This window comes from Dipodomys merriami, unplaced genomic scaffold (assembly GCF_024711535.1).
Source record: "Dipodomys merriami isolate MVZ:Mamm:240054 unplaced genomic scaffold, mDipMer1.0.p SCAF_14, whole genome shotgun sequence".
Classification (NCBI taxonomy): Eukaryota; Metazoa; Chordata; class Mammalia; order Rodentia; family Heteromyidae; genus Dipodomys; species Dipodomys merriami.
The window spans coordinates 13,330,099-13,347,768 of record NW_027202715.1 but is presented as its reverse complement, the minus strand read 5'-3'; the positions used below and the strand labels follow the sequence as shown (position 1 = coordinate 13,347,768).

The window sequence follows — 17,670 nt, the reverse complement described above, 5'->3', positions numbered from 1 at the left end:
ATATCCATCTGGGAGCCTCGGGGCTCTGTTGCTATTTTCTGCATGATGGAATTCAGCACGTCCAAATTAGAAGGTGATATTTCATCTCTAATTGGCAAGTTCAAAAGGCTCCCTATCGCACTCGGAGGTCTCGAGACTGTGTAATTAAACAAGGTTGATCTCTGACTCACTCCGGGGCCGAGCTGGGCCGGGCTCTCTCGGAGCTCCCCGGCCGCCGCCCGGCCCGGCCCCAGGCCCGACCCCCGGGCCAACGTGGCCACCTGGACCATCCCGTCCTCGCGGGACCCCGGGCCGCTGCCCCTCCCGGGCCCCAGGTGTTCGGTATACAGCGCCAACGATTAAGATCAGGCACGACGAACGCCGCCCTGGGCCCGGGGGCGGCCCGCAGGGAGCTGCCTGGGTCCCCGCAGCCGGGTGGGGCGCGGGCCCACGCTCCCTGCTTCGCCCGGGCCGCCAGCCAGCCGCCCCCGGACCTCCCTCGGCGGCCGGGCCTCCCCGGGACGGGAAGCTGGGGAACTGCCCGCCCTTCTCCCCTCCAGGCAGCAATGAGTTAACGTCTGCCGCGCCTGGGAACGGCGCGGAGACCCGCGGCTCCGACCCCGTCTCTCCCGCCTGGGCTCCTGTCCCGGACTGGAACGGAAAGGCACGACGCCGGCCGGGCCTGCGGTGCGCGCCCAGCGGTGCGCGCCCTGGAGCCGCGTTGCCCCCTGGCGGGACCTCGGGGAACGACCGCGGCCACGCTGAAAGCGCCCAGAGGTTCTGTCACTACCAGGGGGCAGAAAAGCCCTCGCAGGGACACCCGCAGCCTCGCATCCACGAGCTCCCGCCACTGTTCCCGGTCTCCCAGGCGCGGCCACTTCCATACTTTCCACCCAAGGTCGGTCACATTACAGCCCTATACAAAATGCCACTCCACCCCGGAGAGTTGTTGGGTTTCTGTTTTGTAGTGTTTTTGTTGTTGTTGTGAGCCAGTCCTGGGTCTTGAACTCAGAGTCTGGGCGCTGAGCTTTTTTGCTTAAGGCTATCGCTTTACCACTTGCACCACAGCTCCACTCCCACTTTTTGGTGATTAATTGGAAATGATGAATCTCATGAACTTGTCTGCCAAACTAGCTTCAAACTGCCATCCTCAGATCTTAGCCTCCTGAGTAGCTTGGGTTACAGGTATGATCCATCGGTGTCTGGCCAGCCCCTGGAGTTTTAACTTCAAGCTGCACTTGGCATACATGAACACACACACACACACACACACACACACACACACACACACACACACACATCCTGATTTTTCAGATGAGGAAGTTGGAGTCTGAGAGATGGGGTAGATTTACTTTCCAGAGCAGCCTGGGAATTGTCAATCTGATACTAAAGTATTTCCTGCACTCTCAACACTGCGATCAGAATGAGTTTTTACAAAAATGAGGACTGATCATGGCACCTCTGCCCCATAGGCCCATCCCCAGGAGAAAAACTCAGTGGAGTCTCTCTTGTGCCTGAACAGGACATGCCCCAGAGTCTAGATGTTCAAGTGTTGCTCTTAACCTCTGGCTCCTGGGTAATTCACACTCATGCACAGAAGGCTTTCTCTGTGCCCCTTCCCTCTTCCTTAGAATGACCCACCTCATTCATTCCCAGACAAGTCTGCAGATTTCCTGTCTTCATCAGTTTACCGTATGTGTCTATGCAAGGCAGGAAGGACCTGGAAGTTGCTGTACCTTCCACACTTCGTTCTGCTATAAATCTAAAACTGCTCTTAAAAAAAAAAAAGTCTAGCCAAGTGCTGGTGGCTCACACCTTCTAGCTACTCAGGAGGCTGAGATCAGAAAGATTGTGGTTTAAAGCCAGCCTGGGCAGGAAAGTCAGTGAGGCTCTTATCTCCAATTAACCACCAAAAAGCTAGAAGTAGAACTGTTCCTCAAGTGACAGAGCACTAGCCTTGAGCAGAAAAACTAAGAGACAGCATTCAGGCCTTGAATTCAAGCGCCAGGACCAGCACTTACATGCGCAAACACACACACACACACACACACACACACACACACACACACACACACACACACACACACATACATATACACACACTCAGGACCCTGAGCATACTGGGTAAGTCCTCTACCATTAAGCTACATTTCTAGTCCTGTTCTTCCATTTTCTTTGCTTTTGCTTTATATCTCCTCATACCAGGCCCATGTCAGGTAATAAGGGGGGAAAATCCACCATAGCCCTGCTCTGCTAGAGTTCAGAGTCAGAATCCAATGGGAAAGAGGGGATGCCAGGAATACCAACTGGCACAGAAACGTAGGCTTCATATTAGCCTAAATAATTGCCCTTGGGCTTTAGAGAGTAGACCCAACTTTGGCTAATAAGGCAAGGGGACATGGGCTAACTCTGCTGTCCCTGCTAGGCCACCCTGGGCACTGATGAAGATGGGAGCTCAGAAAGAACAATGGCCAGTGAGTTGTGCTTGGACCCATCCTGAGCAGGCCATGTACCTCCAGATTTACTGCCTCTGCTTAGGAACCACAGAACCACAAAATAGACAGACAGAACAGTTAAGATTCCCCTGTGATGCAGTAAGTCCCACACCTGTGACATTTTTTGTGACAGCAATCTCTCCTCTAGCTTGAGCCAGACCCAGATTCATGGAGGAATGGTACTTTTTTCCCTTACTCATTCCTCCAAACCTTCTAATGCTCACCTTGAGCATAAATAAATGTTTCAGCCAGGAACATCTGCTTCTTTCTTTGCTTTTCTTTTTTCTACTTTTTAGGTCCAAGACCAAGATTCGAATTCAGTACCTTCCTCTTTTGCTCATTGGCTAGTGTTCTATCAACTAAGCCACGCCTCCAAACCCTGAAACATCACGTTTTAAGAACTAGGAGATCTCATCCCTACCTGGCACTGTCTACCTGTCTTCTAAGGCCAGATACAGGCTGCAAAGAATTCTTGTCCACAAATGGCTTCAGAAGGGCTGAGACTCAACAGCAGGGCAGCAGGGCCTCACTGGCCACCATTCTTCAGGAGATGTGACCTGAGAGCTCACCCTTTGTGCAGCCTGGACAGCCTTCCCTCCCATTCCGCTTCTCACCTGGCTGGTAGACAGAAGGCCGAATGCTGGCAGTGGTAACAACCCGGGGCTTGGGTGCAGGTGCAGCTGGACCTTCGCTGTAGCTTGTATGAGAAGCTGGTGCTGGAGAGGCAGCCGCTGAAGAGCTGTAGGCAGAGCCCGGCCTGGAACCAAGGGGGAAGAGTTACCATCAGGGACCTGGCAGCCATGGCAAACTGGCTCCCTGATCTCCAGAAGCCTCCACGAGCAGGAAATCTGATAGAAATATACTTGGGCTTGCACCTATACTCCTAACTACTAAGGAGGCTGAGATCTGATATCAAGGGTCAGCCCAGATGGCAAATCTGAGAATGATCTCTAATTAACCACCAAAAAGACAAGTGGAGGTATGTCTCAAAGGTTAAAGCGCCAGCTATGAATAATAAGCTGAGCGCAAGTGTGAGGCCCAGGGTTCAAGCCCCATTACAGGAACACACACCAAAAGGTTCTTGGTGAACCTGGGCACCAGTGGCTCACACCTGTAATCCTAGCTACTCGGGAGGCTGATGTCTGAAGATCACGGTTCAAAGCCAGCCTGGGCAAGAAAGTCTGTGAGACTCATCTCCAATAAACCACTAGAAAACCAGAAGTGGCACTGTGGCTCAAGTGGTAAAGTACTCACCTTGAGCTGAAGATCGCAGGACAGTGCCCAAGCCCAGAGTTCAAGCCCCATGACTGACCAAAAGAAAAAAAGGTTCTTGGGGGAGCTGCCAGAAGCTGTGAAGAAGTCAGAATCTTGCAGGAGTGGGGAGCTACACCCTGTGCTTAGTCCTACCACCTTTGGAGGGAAAGGAGAAAAGGTCCTAGCCTTTACTCCCCCATAGGACTGCCATGCTGTGGTGGGATCCAGGATGGAGGCAGAAGGAGGGAAAGGGAGGGAAATAGAGGTGGTTAGAGTTACCTGGTCCTCCATTCCCCAATACTTCCATGGACTTCAAAGCCTCCACCACCTGGCCTCTTCTTCCTACTTCTTGTCTGTCTGTCTGTCACTCCTCTGTGCTGGTCATGGGGCTTGAACTCAGGGCCTAAGTGCTGTCCCCTTAGCTTTTTTGCTCTACTATTTGAGCTCCAGCTCTACTTTCTGCTTCTTAGAGTCTCACAAATGTTCTTTCCAGGGCTGGCTTCAAACTGCAATCCTCAAATCTCAGCCTCTTGAGTAGCTAGGATTATAGGTGTGAGACATTGGTGTCTGGGTCCTATTATTTTGTCATTGCTGGTCCAAGCAATGGTCTCAGGTTTCTGAGCAAGAATGCTTCAGCAAGGGTTCATAGGAAGAAGCCACGAGGCTCCTAGCAGCTCTCTCAAGCAAACCCGGTCCACTTAGAGAATTCCTGCTGCCTCTTCCCACTGACTTGAACAGCCTCTCTCCGCATGTGGCCCAGAAACCATGGGAGCAAATGGATGGGGGAAAATGTGTCCTAGTTCATTGCCCTCAGGAAATGCTGAACTTGGCCTCTGTCTTGAGGAGCTGAAAGTTCCAGGAACTCTGGAGTTCAGTAGCTTGTTTAATCTTGTCTGACTCCATGTTTCTCAATTCCATTTGTTTTTGAAACCCCTTTCTTCACTTAAAATTAATGAACACCTTGCAGAACATGTCTCTGCATCTTTCAGATCCTAAAGCGAACACACACTCAACACCTAAGGCAAATGGGTTATAGGTTGGGGGTGTGTGGAGAAGTGAACTCCTAGAAACTGACCTTCCCTGGCCTCTGGCTTCCTGTGTTCCTTCTACCTGCTCCCCATGGGTGCAGTACCCAACCCTGCAGAACTATAGGAGGAGAGATGCTAACTCTCTAGGGCTCTGGCCAGGAATAGCCCAAGGACAAAACCTACCGCCAAGCACTGCGAGGATCTAGGAGCTGCCTCAGTCAAGGCAGAGATAAAATAGTCATAGAGACCAAGATCTCAGACTTAAAGGCTGTGCACCCTTGCTCTGTCTCTGTGCCAAGCTCTGGCTGAATGAGGCCAATGTCTGCCCCTTCTGGGCTTGCTTGTATTTCTGCAGGACACCAACCAATGGGCCCAAGCTGTTCGAAGATGGTTCCAGGTGAGGCTGTTTCTGCTTTCCTTTCCCATAGTGATGGCAGACACCTGCAGGCCAATTACCTTGGACTATCCATAGGGCTTGAGGCAGGGGCTGTAGCAGAGGCGGTGGCAGCATGGGCAGCACCTGCAGCCAGGGGTGGCGAGGCTGCACTGGGAGAGGCAGCAGCAGGCGGCTGGGCAGAAGCGGGCAGCAGTGGGGTGGCGGCCTGGCTGGTGCACACCGGAGCATGCTCAATGGGGGTGCTGATGAGGTGGGACCAAAAAAGACAACCGGTCAAGGAGGACCCATGCCCCTGGGCCCTTTGCATGGGGCACAGGGGGGGCAGCAGTGGTAGGTCTAGGAAAGCACCATTCTACCAAAACCAGCAGAATCTCCAGTACTTATACCTTCCATGGGCGGGGCCAGCGCTCCTCTGGGAACATAGGAGCTGACAGACCACACAGAGGCACCTGGGAATTTATTTATTTTTTATTTTATTTTATTTTTTTATTTTTGGGTCTGGTCATGGGACCTGAACTCTGGGTCTGGGCGCTGTCCCTCAGCTCTTCAGCTCAAGGCTAGCACTCTACCACTTGAGCCACAGCGCCACTTCCGGCTTTTTTCTTTTTGTTTATGTGGTGCTGAGGAATCGAACCCAGGGCCTCGGCATGCAAGGCAAGCGCTCTACCACTGAGCCACCTTCCCAGTCCCAACACCTGGGAATTTAAAACATATTCTCACTCTGGTACTAGAGCTTGAACTCAGGGCCTAGGCACTGTCCCTTAGCTTCTTCACTCAAGGCTGATGCTCTGCCACTCGGGCAATAGCTTCACTAATAACTTTTTTTCTCTCTCTCTGTCTCTCTGTCTTTCTGTCTCTCTCTCTCTCTGTCTCTCTCTTTCTCTCCCTTCCTTCCTTTCTTCCTCTCTTTCTCTCTCTTTTATATTTTTGTCCATGGGGCTTGAACTCAGGAACTGGGTGATGTCCCTGTGCTCTTTTTCTTAAGGCTAGCTTAACTCCACCACTTTGAGCCACAGCTCCATTCCCAGTTTTCTGGTGGTTAGTTGGAGATCAGAGTCTCATGGACATTCCTGCTGGGGCTAGCTCTGAACCTGGACTTTCAGATCTCAACCACTTGAGTAACTAGGATTACAGGTGTGAGCCATGAGCATCCGGTTGTACTTGCTAAATTTTTTTTTTCTCAGCAAAATATAGCTCAGTGGGAAGGTAAATTAATTATCAACCATCCTCTTTCTCTTTTGTCCATTCAGCCAGAGAAGTTATTCATTACTTTAGGGGATATTGTAATATTTAAAAGAATTTAAAAAGCTGAGGAAGAATGTTTGAATGGCAAGATCATAGAGATTGGAGTTGTGAGGAGGACTTGGGACATGAATAGTACATAAGCCAGAAGGATAAAGGCTATCATCCAGGCAAATCAGCTTATCTGGACCAATGGGGGCAGGAGTTACGGAAAGAATCACTTGTGTCCCTTTTCAGTGTAAACCCTAAAAAGTGACAGGCAGAGCCAACACAGTTTAAAGATCCTCACATGGCCTAATACCCAAGTGGGTTTCCTACATATCCAAGAGTGACACAGATGTGGCCCTGCACATCTGTGGATCTCAAAGGCATTGTAAATAGAACAAGAAGGGCGGTTACTCTGTCACTATGAGCCAGCAGGATCACAAGATAGAGATCTCCATCAGATGCCTACATGATACTTCAAAAGCCAAGGAATTCTATAAATGCCTCATTTTGGGACTACTCCAGGACAAGAGCAGGCAGGGCCTGCATTGATGGGATTAGACTTCTGCTACCTGAGAAATAGGGCAGAGAACAAAAAATCCACTCATAGGAAATGGAGGGGGGAGGGGACCCCCGTGGGGAAGGGGGGGAGAGCCAGGAGAAGGACTTAGGAAAGGTGGACAAGTACAGTCATTGTATTTAATGTACATATGTAAAAATAGAACCATGTAACTTGAGGGGACAGGTGGGGTTGGGTAAGATGGGGAGAATGATAGAAGGGTGACATTGCTCAAGATGCACTGTACTTATAAACTGATGTGTTGAATTGAAATCCTTTTGTACAACTACTTAATGATAAGAATATATATTCTTATATGTATGTATATATACAGTAAAAATACATATATATTCTTGGTTTTATTGGTTTTATTTACTTTTTTCCTGTACTGAAGTTTGAATTCAGGGGCTTACATGTGCTAGGCAAGTGCTCTACCACTTGAGCCACACCTCTACCACCTTATCTTTACAGAACATCCCTCTGATATGGGTTTTATCAACTCTAATACACAAGGAAAACAGAAACAGAATTCAGTTGCTCAAGATTCTAGAGCTTACCCATAAGGACAAAATGACTGAGGGTCATTTTGATTTGAAACCTTAACCAGTATGTCATGGGAGAAGAAAGAAGCCTCTTTTTATGTCAGCCAAGTAGAATCTGTCTCCAATAAAGTATGCTACTTTTTTTTCTTTTTTTTTTCCGGGGGGTAGGGGTGGGGGGTGGAGGTGTGCTGGTTCTAAGGCTTGAGCTTAGGGCCTCACAGTACCACTTGGCTTTTTTGCTCATGGCTGGCACTTTACCATTTAAGCCACTGTCCTACTTTCAGATTTTTGCTGGCTATTTGGAGATGAGAGGAATTTCCTGCCTGGGGTTGGCTTTGAACCAAAATCCTCAGATCTCATTCTCCTGGGTAGCTCGGATTGCAGGTGTGATCCAACAGTAACTGGCAAAGGGTGTTATTCCCTCCCCTCCCTCCCTCTTTCTTTCTTTCTTTCTTTCTTCCTTCCTTCCTTCCTTCCTTCTTTCCTTCCTCCCTTCCTTCCTGTCTTTCTTTTTCTCTTTCTTTCTTTCTTTCTTTCTTTCTTTCTTTCTTTCTTTCTTTCTTTCTTTCTTTCTTTCTCTTTCTCTCTCTCTTTCTTTCTTCCTTCCTTCCTTCATTCCTTCCTTCTTTCCTTCTTTCTGTCTTTTTCTTTCTTTCTTTTCTTTCTTTCATTTTTCCTTCCTTCCTTCCTACCTACTTTCTTTCCTACTTTCTTTCTTTCTTCCTTCCTTCCTTCCTTTCTTCCTTTCTTCCTTTGTTGTAGAGCTTGAACTCAGGGCCTGGGCACTGTCCCTGAGCTCTTTTTCTCAAGGCTAGTGCTCTACCTCTTTGAGCTACAGCTCCACTTTGGAATTCCTGGTAGTTCATTGGAGATAAGAGTCTCATGGACTTAACTGCCCAATCTGGTTTTGAATTGCAGTCCTCAGATTTCAGCCTCCTAAGTAGCTAAGATTAAAGGCATGTGTCACCAACACCTGGCTCCATATTCCTTCCTTCCTTCCTTCCTTTCCTTCCTTCCTTTCTTCCTTCCTTCCTTCCTTCCTTCCTTCCTTCCTTCCTTCCTTCTTTCCTTTCTCTTCTCATCCTAGGGCTTGAACTCAGGGCCTGGATACTGTCCCTGAGCCTCTTTGTGCTTAAGGCTAGTGCTTCACCACTTGAGCCACAGTGCTGCTTCCAACTTTTTCTGAGTAATTTATTAGAGATAAGAGTCTCACAGGCTTTCCTGTCTGGCCTGGCTTCAAACCATGACTCTCAGATCTCAGCCTCCTGAGTAACTAAGATTACAAGCAATGAGCCACCAGCACCTGGCTCCTTCTTTCTTTCATTCATTCTTTTTTATTTTTTGTTTCTTCCTTTCTCTTTGCTAGTAACTGGGGATTGAATTCAGGATTGGCTCTGAACTTTAAGCCTTAGATCTCAACCTTCTGAGTAGCTAGGATCACCAGTGTAAAGCCACTGGCACTGGGCTAACTAAGGGTGCTATTCTTATTAGAAAGAGAGTTAACAATACTTCCCTCTACTGAGTGCTTCCCTAATAGCATCAATGTTACCTTATTATTTTGTTTGATCTTTCCAGTGTTCCTAAATGATTGACATGTGAACCTTATTTGAGGAATCTGCATTCCTAAGAGATTGCATATCTGTACGTCACACCACTGCCAAATGGTAGAAAGGGGGTTGAACTCTAATCACTGCAGTGTTTCTGAAGCATAGTGATCATGTAGGGATCTTATTAAACTGCAGCTTCTAGTTGAGCAGGCCTAGGGTGGGGCTGAGTCCGGTATTTTTTTTCCCATCAAACTCCCTAGTGGTACTGATCCCTGGCCCACACTTGGAGTGAATGTATCTCTATGCAAGGTAATCATGAGCTATTTACCAAACTGTCACCCAATTTCTTTCCTCCAGCAGACATGCTCTGCCTACAACTTCCCTGGTTTAATGGTCAGAGAGGAGGCCTTGGGCCTTTTTCCAGTTTGCAAGCCTGCAACAGGGATGGCCCTGGCTCTTCCACAAGGCCACTTTCCCAGCCTCTGTGAAAAACCTTGCTTTGGAAGTGGTGCTGTGGCTCAAATGGTAGGTAGAGCACTCGCCTTGAGCTGAAGAGCTCAGGGACAGTGCCCAGGCCCAGAATTCAAGGCCCATGACTGACAAAAAACAAAAAACAAAAACAAAAAAGCTGCCTCAGAGAAGAAACTGCAAACCCTGAAGCTCACTGAGCTGGTTCCTCACAGGTGGCAGGTATAAAAAGGCCCAGGCTGACATAGGACATGAGTCCTTTTTTCTTCCTTCCTTCCTTCCTTCTTTCCTTCCTTCCCTCCTTCCTTCCTTCCTTTCTTCCTTTCTTCCTTTCTTCCATACTGGGGCTTGAACTCAGATTCTCAGACTCTCACCTTGCTCTTTTGCTCAAGGCTGATGCACTACTACTACTTGACTCACACCTCTATGTGTTCATCACAGATAAGAGTCTCATGGACTTTTCTGCTTGGTCTGGCTTTACATCTCAATGCTCAGATCTCAGCCTACTGTTTAACCAGGATTATAGGCATGAGCCATCAGCCCTCTCTGCAGGACACTAGTCTTTGATTACCTGTCCTTGGCCCCATCCTACATTTTCTAGTTGCCTGCTGGGGACTGAGGACACCACACAAGGCAAGAGTAATGGAAATTATGAACCTAGTGCTGTCTTCTTTGCTTCAACTCACTGTCAAACTGGCTATCAAGCTGCCCTCCATAGCTCCATATGAGCCCTGGGTTGTTGGGGATGAAGTTGGAACTAAATATGGGCCCTTGGAAAGTTCATCACTGTTCACTGGGCTGGGACAAAGGTTCCCACCAGGATACACAGGTATGCACATGAACCTTTTGCTCTGGGTTCTTGCTCTGTGAGCAAACACCAAGCATTCAGGGTTGAGGGAAGGGAAAGGCAATATTAAAAAGCATGCTGAAGAATCTAGGGATTTTTTTTGGTAGATACATGGCCTTGAACTCAGAGCTTCTTGCTCTCAGTTGGCTTTTTCCACTTAAGGTGGATACTCTACTACTTGAGCCACACCTCCACTTCTGGCTTTTTGTTAGATAATTGGAAATAAGAGGTCTCACAGACTTTTCTGCTCAAAGCTGGCTTATAGCTGTAATTCTCAGATCTCAGTCTCCTAAGTAGCTAGGAGCACAGCATCACCACCTGGCATGGAAGGCACTGTCCCTCAGCTCTTCAGCTCAAGGTGAGCACTCTACCGCTTGAGCCACAGCTCCACTTCCGGTTTTCTAGTGCTTTATTGGAGATAAGAGTCTCACGGACTTTCCTGCCCAGGCTGGCTTTTGGGGGTCCGGTTGTGGGGCCTGAACTCTGGGCCTGGGTGCTGTCCCTCAGCTCTTCAGCTCAAGGCTAGCGCTCTACACTTGAGCCACAGCGCCACTTCCGGCTTTTTTCTTTTTGCTTATGTGGTGCTGAGGAATTGAACCCAGGGCCTCAGGCATGCAAGGCAAGTGCTCTACCACTGAGCCACCTTCCCAGCCCCCCAGGCTGGCTTTTGAACTGTAATCCTCAGATCTCGGCCTCCTGATTACAGGTGTGAACCACCGATGCCCAGTGGATCTGGGGATCTTATTCAAGATCAGTTCCTGTAGGGAGTTCTATGAAGTGTCCTCCCCCCCCCAAAAAAAAAGCACCAGTGAGCAAGCACTGCAGAGAACTTACATGGCCCTGGCTTCAGTTCTAAAGATAGCATCCATGAAGATCATGGGTCTGGTGTAGGATTCTCAGCTGCCTCCCACCTTGGTAATATGAGTCACTAGTTTTCCTTTTCTTTTTGGTATGAGGGATCCAAACTTAGGGCCTCATGCATATTAAATACACACTCTGCCCCTGAGCTCCAGCACCAGCCCCATAATTTAAATGTCTAAGGGAAAAAAATCAAAGCAAACCAAAGGAGACTCCAATGTTCAGGATGATGTGAGAAAAGCTAGACTCTCAGAGCCCATCTCTTCCTTCTCTCCAGGCAGCAAAAAGGCAGACTACACTGACCTTGGGCCTTTGTTCTGTAGTGGGGACGAGAATGGTGGGGTTCAGTTGGTGCCTTAACTGATGACAGTGATGTATCTGGAAAATGTGGGTATGAGCCACGTGCCTATGGCTTATGCCTGTAATCCTAGCTACCAGAAGGCTGAGATCTGAGAATCGTGGTTTGAAGCCAGACCAGGTAGGAAAGTCTGTGAGACTTTTGCATCTGATAAACTAATACTGCCCCCCCAACAAAAAAAAAACAAAAAGTTTTAAGTGGAGCTGTGGCTCAAGTGGTAGAGTGCTAGCCCTGAGCAAAAGAAGCTCAGGGAAAGCTCACAGTCAAGCCCCAGGATTGACACAAAAAGAAGGAAAGAAAGAAAGAGAAAGAAAGAAAGGGAAGGAGGAAGGAGAAAGAAGGAAAGAAAGAAAGAGAAAGAGAAAGAGAGAAAGAAAAAGAAAGAAAGAGAGAGAAAGAAAGAAAGAGAGAAAGAAAGGAAGGAGGCGGGGAGGATTGGGGGGGTGGGAGGGAGGATGGGAAGGGATGGGAAGGGGAGACAAAGGAGGAGGAGGCTACAATGCTTGATAAGAAATGTACTCATTATCTTGCCCATGTAATTGTAACCCCTCTGTACAGTATTTTCACAATGAAAGAAAGAAAGAGAGAAAGGAAGGAAGAAAGGAAGGAAGGAGAGAGAAAGAAAGAAAGAAAGAAAGGAAGAAAGAAAGAAAGAAAGAAAGAAAGAAAGAAAGAAAAGAAAGGAAGGAAGGAAGGAAGAAAGAAAGAAAGAAAGAAAGAAAGAAAGAAAGAAAGAAAGAAAGAAAGAAAGAAAGAAAGAAAGAAAGAAAGAAAGAAAGAAAGGGGGCGGGGAGGATTGGGTGGGGGGGGCGGGGGGAGGATGGGAAGGGGAGACAAAGGAGGAGGCTACAATGCTTGATAAGAAATGTACTCATTATCCTGCCCATGTAATTGTAACCCCTCTGTACAGTATTCTCACAATAAAAGAAAGAAAGAGAGGAAGGAAGGAAGGAAAGAAGGAAGGAAGGAGAGAGAAAGAAGGAAAGAAAGAAAGAAAGAAAGAAAGAAAAAATGTGGGCATGGAACAAGTGGAGGTGCTGGATCTTAGGGTGATTGGGATTGGGATGGACCTGTATAGATGCTATCTGTGTTAGTGAAACCAGTGGAACATGAAATTTTCGGTTCAATATCAGATGATAACAGAATATCAGCCCATGGCTGGTCATGAAGTTGTTCATGCTGCTGCCCCCTCCCCACATCTACATTCTATCTTGTAGTTTAATGACTGTTGCACATGGAAGTTCTGTCTATATCAGTGTGCAGTCCTCATTGCCATTGTAGTCTATGCAAAGGAGGTGTATCAGCCACAATTGAGATTGGAGCCTTTCTCATTCCATTTTGCCTTAAGAATTCATTCAAAAGCCCATAGCCTGGAAATCTAGATCTAGCCCATTACTAACCATGAGCACATCTGCATGTCCTCCATACCAGGAAAGGATGAACTTGGGGTCTGGGACACCATCTTTTCTCATCAGTATCTCTGCTCTCTCTTTGACTGTCTGTCCAGCCTCATTTACCTGTATGCATCCCAGCCCTAACTATTCCTGAAGATCAAACACACTGACCTCTTCTTCCAGGAAGCCTTTTTTGATCCTCCAGTTGGAGGGACTCCACACGATCGACCTTGCTTGGCAGTCACAGCACTTCGTCCTGTGCTTTCTGATGCCTTTAGTGCCCATAGCCACCAGGTGCCTCAATAATCGCATGCAGATATAGGGACTGAATGAGGACATCCATCTTACTTTTGTTGTTGTTCTGAGACTGAAACTTGAACTCAGTACCTGATGCTTTGCTCGTTGGCTAGTGCTCTAACAACTGAGCCATGCCTCCAACCCCACATGCATCCCTCTTCCACTGGGGTTTACCTGGAGCCCTGATCTGAAGCCATACACAGCACTACACATAGGGTCTGGTGTAACTGGGAAGGCACCAGGAAAACTAGAAAGCAAGCAAGAGCCTTCTAAGGCTTCAGCTGAGTGGCTCCAAGACAGAGCCTACCAGCCAATAGATACTCACTGCCCAGGACCCCTAGTACCTGGGATTTCCCTGCTGCCCCCACAGTCCATCCCTCGGCCTTACAAGTTCTCAGTAAAAGGTCATCAAATATGGCTGTGTTCCAGGTTCCCTACATGAAGTCAGGAGTCCCCTTTCCTTCCCAGAGTGGACCCCAACAGCCAGTTTCATGATGCCTGCCTGGCTGTGGCATCAGACTGAAGGGGTGAGAGGAGTTGTGAACACCTCAGCACCTCAGGGGCAGGTGGGCAAAAGAGAGCAGCTCCTCTGGAGGCAGAGAGACAGGCAGTGAGAGTGGAACAGCCTCACAGAAGTCAGGGAACCAAGTGTCCTTGTCCTCATGGTCTCAGCCTTGAGAGTCTATGCAACCAGGAACCAGGCAGGTGGGCGGGGTACTGGCTTTGGAAAGATGTCTGCCCCTTGTCTTGACTGGCACCCTTTCTCATGCTGCTGCCCTTGCTAACTGCCCTGCACAAAGCCACAGGGCAAGGCAGGGAGCAAGAGCCACCGTGGAGGCCTTGCCTACCTTCCTGCCACCAAAACTTTTTAAGGCTGCCTTCCACCCTCCTCTGAGCCCTGTGCTTGCCCCTGAGCTCCCCAGTGAACCCTTCCACTTCCTAGGCCAGAGGTGTCAACCAGAGCTCTTTTTGTCGCTGTTGTTGCCAATCCTGGGGCTTGAACTCAGGGCCTGAGCACTGTCCCTGAGCTGCATTTGTTCAAGGCTAGCACCCTACCACTTGAGCCACAGCACCACTTGAGGCTTTTTCTGTTTATGTGGTACTGAGGAATGGAATCCAGGACTTCATGCGTGCGAGGCAAGCACTCTACCACGAAGCCACATTCCCAGCTCCCAGAGCTCTTCTTTTATCTCCTGGACAAGGCAAAGCATGAGTACTGCCTGCCTGGGGGGAAAGGGCTTACAGCATCATGTGTTTGTTGTTATTTGTTTTGTTTCATTTGGTGCCAGTACTGAGGCTTTAACTCAGGGCCTGGGCATTGTCCCTAAGCTTTTTTTTTTTTTTTTTGGGTCCGGTCATGGGGCCTGAACTCTGGGCTAAGTAGCATGAGTACAGCAATTTATTTTTTAATCCTATACTTCTTTTTCTTTATTATTATAATAGTGATATACAGGTGACTTTTTTTTGGGGGGGGGGTCCGGTCGTGGGGCCTGAACTCTGGGTCTGGGCGCTGTCCCTCAGCTCTTCAGCTCAAGGCTAGCACTCAACCACTTGAGCCACAGCGCCACTTCCGGCTTTTTTTCTTTTTGCTTATGTGGTGCTGAGGAATTGAACCCAGGGCCTCAGGCATGCAAGGCAAGCACTCTACCACTGAGCCACCTTCCCAGCCCTCCCTAAGCTTTTTTTATTTTGCTCAAAGCTCACTCTCTCCTACTTGATCCTCAGCTTCACCTCTGGCTTTTTGCTGGTTACGTGGAGATAAGCATCTCACAGACTCTTTTGCCTCACATCCTTAGATCTCAGCCTCCTGAGTCACTAGGATTTCAGGTGTGAGCTACAGGAGCCTGGCTCAGAATGCTTCCTGACACAGGATGGCTTAGCTTGCCACTGGGAGCAGAGTAAAGGGGGCAGGCAGGGGTCCCTGAAGGAGCCCCATCCACACTGCCCCATGGGAGACTAAGACTGCTGATGGGACCACACCATGGATTTCCATGCCCCTTCACCAGATTCCTTAGGGTCTACTGGATGAGAAAGAGCTGTGCTGGGTCCCCACTGTCCCCGTCCCTCTACTGGCAATGCCTGTCTACTCTCTGCCCCATATATATCCCTCACAGCAATCTCCCTGGGGAGAGGGGTACATGGGAGACACGCACAGGCACAGCATGACTGGCACTTGTTTTGGTTCACTTCAAATCCTCTTTATTTCAGAACAAACATGCTTATATGTACAGAAGAGAGAACTATGGAGCCAACACACACATACAGAGAAGAGGGCGCCCACCCCACATCTCACCACAGCCTGCAGGGGTTTCTGCCTCATCTAGCCTGTGTTTCCACTTCATCTGCAAAGAATCTACCTGCCCTGGGCTCCAGAGGGCAACGAGGGATCCAGAAGAGCCAGGAAACCGTCCCCTTCCCAGGACCCTGATCTACGAGCAACTTCTTCCAGGATGACACAAGGTCAGGAGGGGGAAGATGAACAGCAACTATTCTATTGGTTCTGGAGTGTTATGTCAGCAAACCCATCAGGTCCTCTCTACTCTACTTAAGGCTGGGTGGGAGTGGAGAGGGGTGCAAGGGGGTAGGACCAGACCCCGGCTGTCAAGTCTGAGGAGGAGGGCAGAGAGCAGCAATGTTATAGTTGGTACCAAGGTGACCCCCCCCCCACCCCGCCCCGGCACAGTTACATATCGTCAAGCATCACCATAGGGCTCACATGCCAGATCTGTGCGGGGTTGGGGGATAGAGAGGGGGTCCAGGCAGCTTTTTAACTTTTAACATTAAGGATTTGGGCCGAAAGGCCATGGTGCCAGTTGCGCAACTTGGCAAACCGTGGGCTGTTACGTTCCGTTTCAAACCTTTCCCTGTGGCACAGAGAAAGAGAGAGAGAGAGAGACAGAGGGAGAGAGAAGAAGAAGAAGAGAGAGAGAAAGAGAGGAGTTAGGGGACATGTCTACTATTCCCCTGTCTCCAGTGGGGGCAGAGGGTTGGGAGGGGCGGTTGTCTTGGAATAGCACAGCCATCCATGGGGTACTTTGTGGGTGGTCAGGTCTGGGTCAGGTGGGGTAAGACTAGAGAAGGAAGGAGGGACCAAAGTCCCTGCCTCAACCAGTAAGGGGTCATGGAGAAGGGGCCTAACTAGAGGGCCTAAGGGCTGATTTGGCAAAGGTTGGGGGGTTCCCTATTTGGGGCTTATCTATCTGGTTAAGGCTGGGCAGGGCTGCTTTGGCCTTGACTTTGGCGACTGAACCCATCAGGTGGGTGGGTCTAGCACTGTCTCTGTCCTCTATCTGGGCACCAAGAAGAAGGAGCACCTATTCCCTGTGATGACACCTGGTGGGTAGACCTGTCACCTCCCTGCATCGCCTGCACCTTCACACACTACCCCTAGCCCGGCACAGGAGTGAGTGTACACACCTACACACACACACACACACACACACACACACACACACACACACACACACAGAGTATACATGCACACAGACTCACAAGGCCACCATCACAGAGATGGGGATGGGGACTTCCTGACACTTCCTGACAATGACATCTCTGGAAACTCAACCCACAGCTGTTCAGCTAAGGACACAGCACAGAGGGAACAAGCAATAGCCAGAATGGTAGAAAATCTGCTATGCCAGGGGAATGGTATTCCTGGACGCTAGAATCCTAAGCCCTCCCCACCAGAGGCTGGGGTTAAGGGAGAGGAGCAGTCGGGTCTCCAACACCCTACAGACCAGAAAGGTAAACCAGTGGCCAAGGCTCAGTCATACCTAGTGAGAAACACAGTAGGCTTAACCTGTATGGAAATTTGATTGCACACAAAATAGGGCTGGGGATGTAGCTCCATGGTAGCACCTGTTTAGTGTGCCTGAGTTTCTTTTGTTTGATGGCAAAAATAGCTAATTAATTAAAATAAAAAATGGCCAGGTGCCAGTGGCTCATACCTGTAATCCTAGTTAATCAGGGAGGCTGAAATCTGAGGATTGAGGCTCAAAGCCAGCTTGGTCTGAAAGTCTGTGAGACTCTGATCTACAATTAACTTCCAAAAAGCTGGAGATGTAGCTGTGGCTCAAATGATAAAGTGTTAACTTTGAGCAAAAAAGCTCAGGACAGCACTCAGGCCCTGAGTTCAAGCTCCAAGACTGGGACCAAAAGGAGAAAAAATTAAAGTAAAAAAGTCACCTGTATGGGGCTGGGAAGGTGGCTCAGTGGTAGAGCGCTTGCCTTGCATGCATGAGGCCCTGGGTTCAATTCCTCAGCACCACATAAGCAAAAAGAAAAAAGGCAGAAGTGGCGCTGTGACTCAAGTGGTAGAGCGCTAGCCTTGAGCTGAAGAGCTGAGTGACAGTGCCCAGGCCCAGAGTTCAGGCCCCACGACCGGACCCAAAAAAAAAAAAGTCACCTGTATATCACTATA

The 17,670-nt window shown here is 49.0% G+C and overlaps 1 protein-coding gene across 4 annotated transcripts in view; it reads right to left on the bottom strand.

Moving 5' to 3' along the window:
• Ldb3 (LIM domain binding 3) overlaps positions 1-17,670 on the bottom strand; it is an 80,787-nt gene that overhangs the window by 29,467 nt on the left and 33,650 nt on the right. For 3 of the 4 annotated variants that reach the window (XM_070020766.1, XM_070020765.1, XM_070020768.1), the window contains one exon: positions 15,424-16,114. In XM_070020766.1, coding sequence (XP_069876867.1) covers positions 16,018-16,114 — 97 coding nt within the window. In that variant the 3' untranslated portion in view covers positions 15,424-16,017. Of the gene's footprint in view, positions 1-3,088; positions 3,232-5,212; positions 5,396-15,423; positions 16,115-17,670 lie in introns of those variants that run through there. The other variant, XM_070020769.1, reaches the window with a different exon arrangement.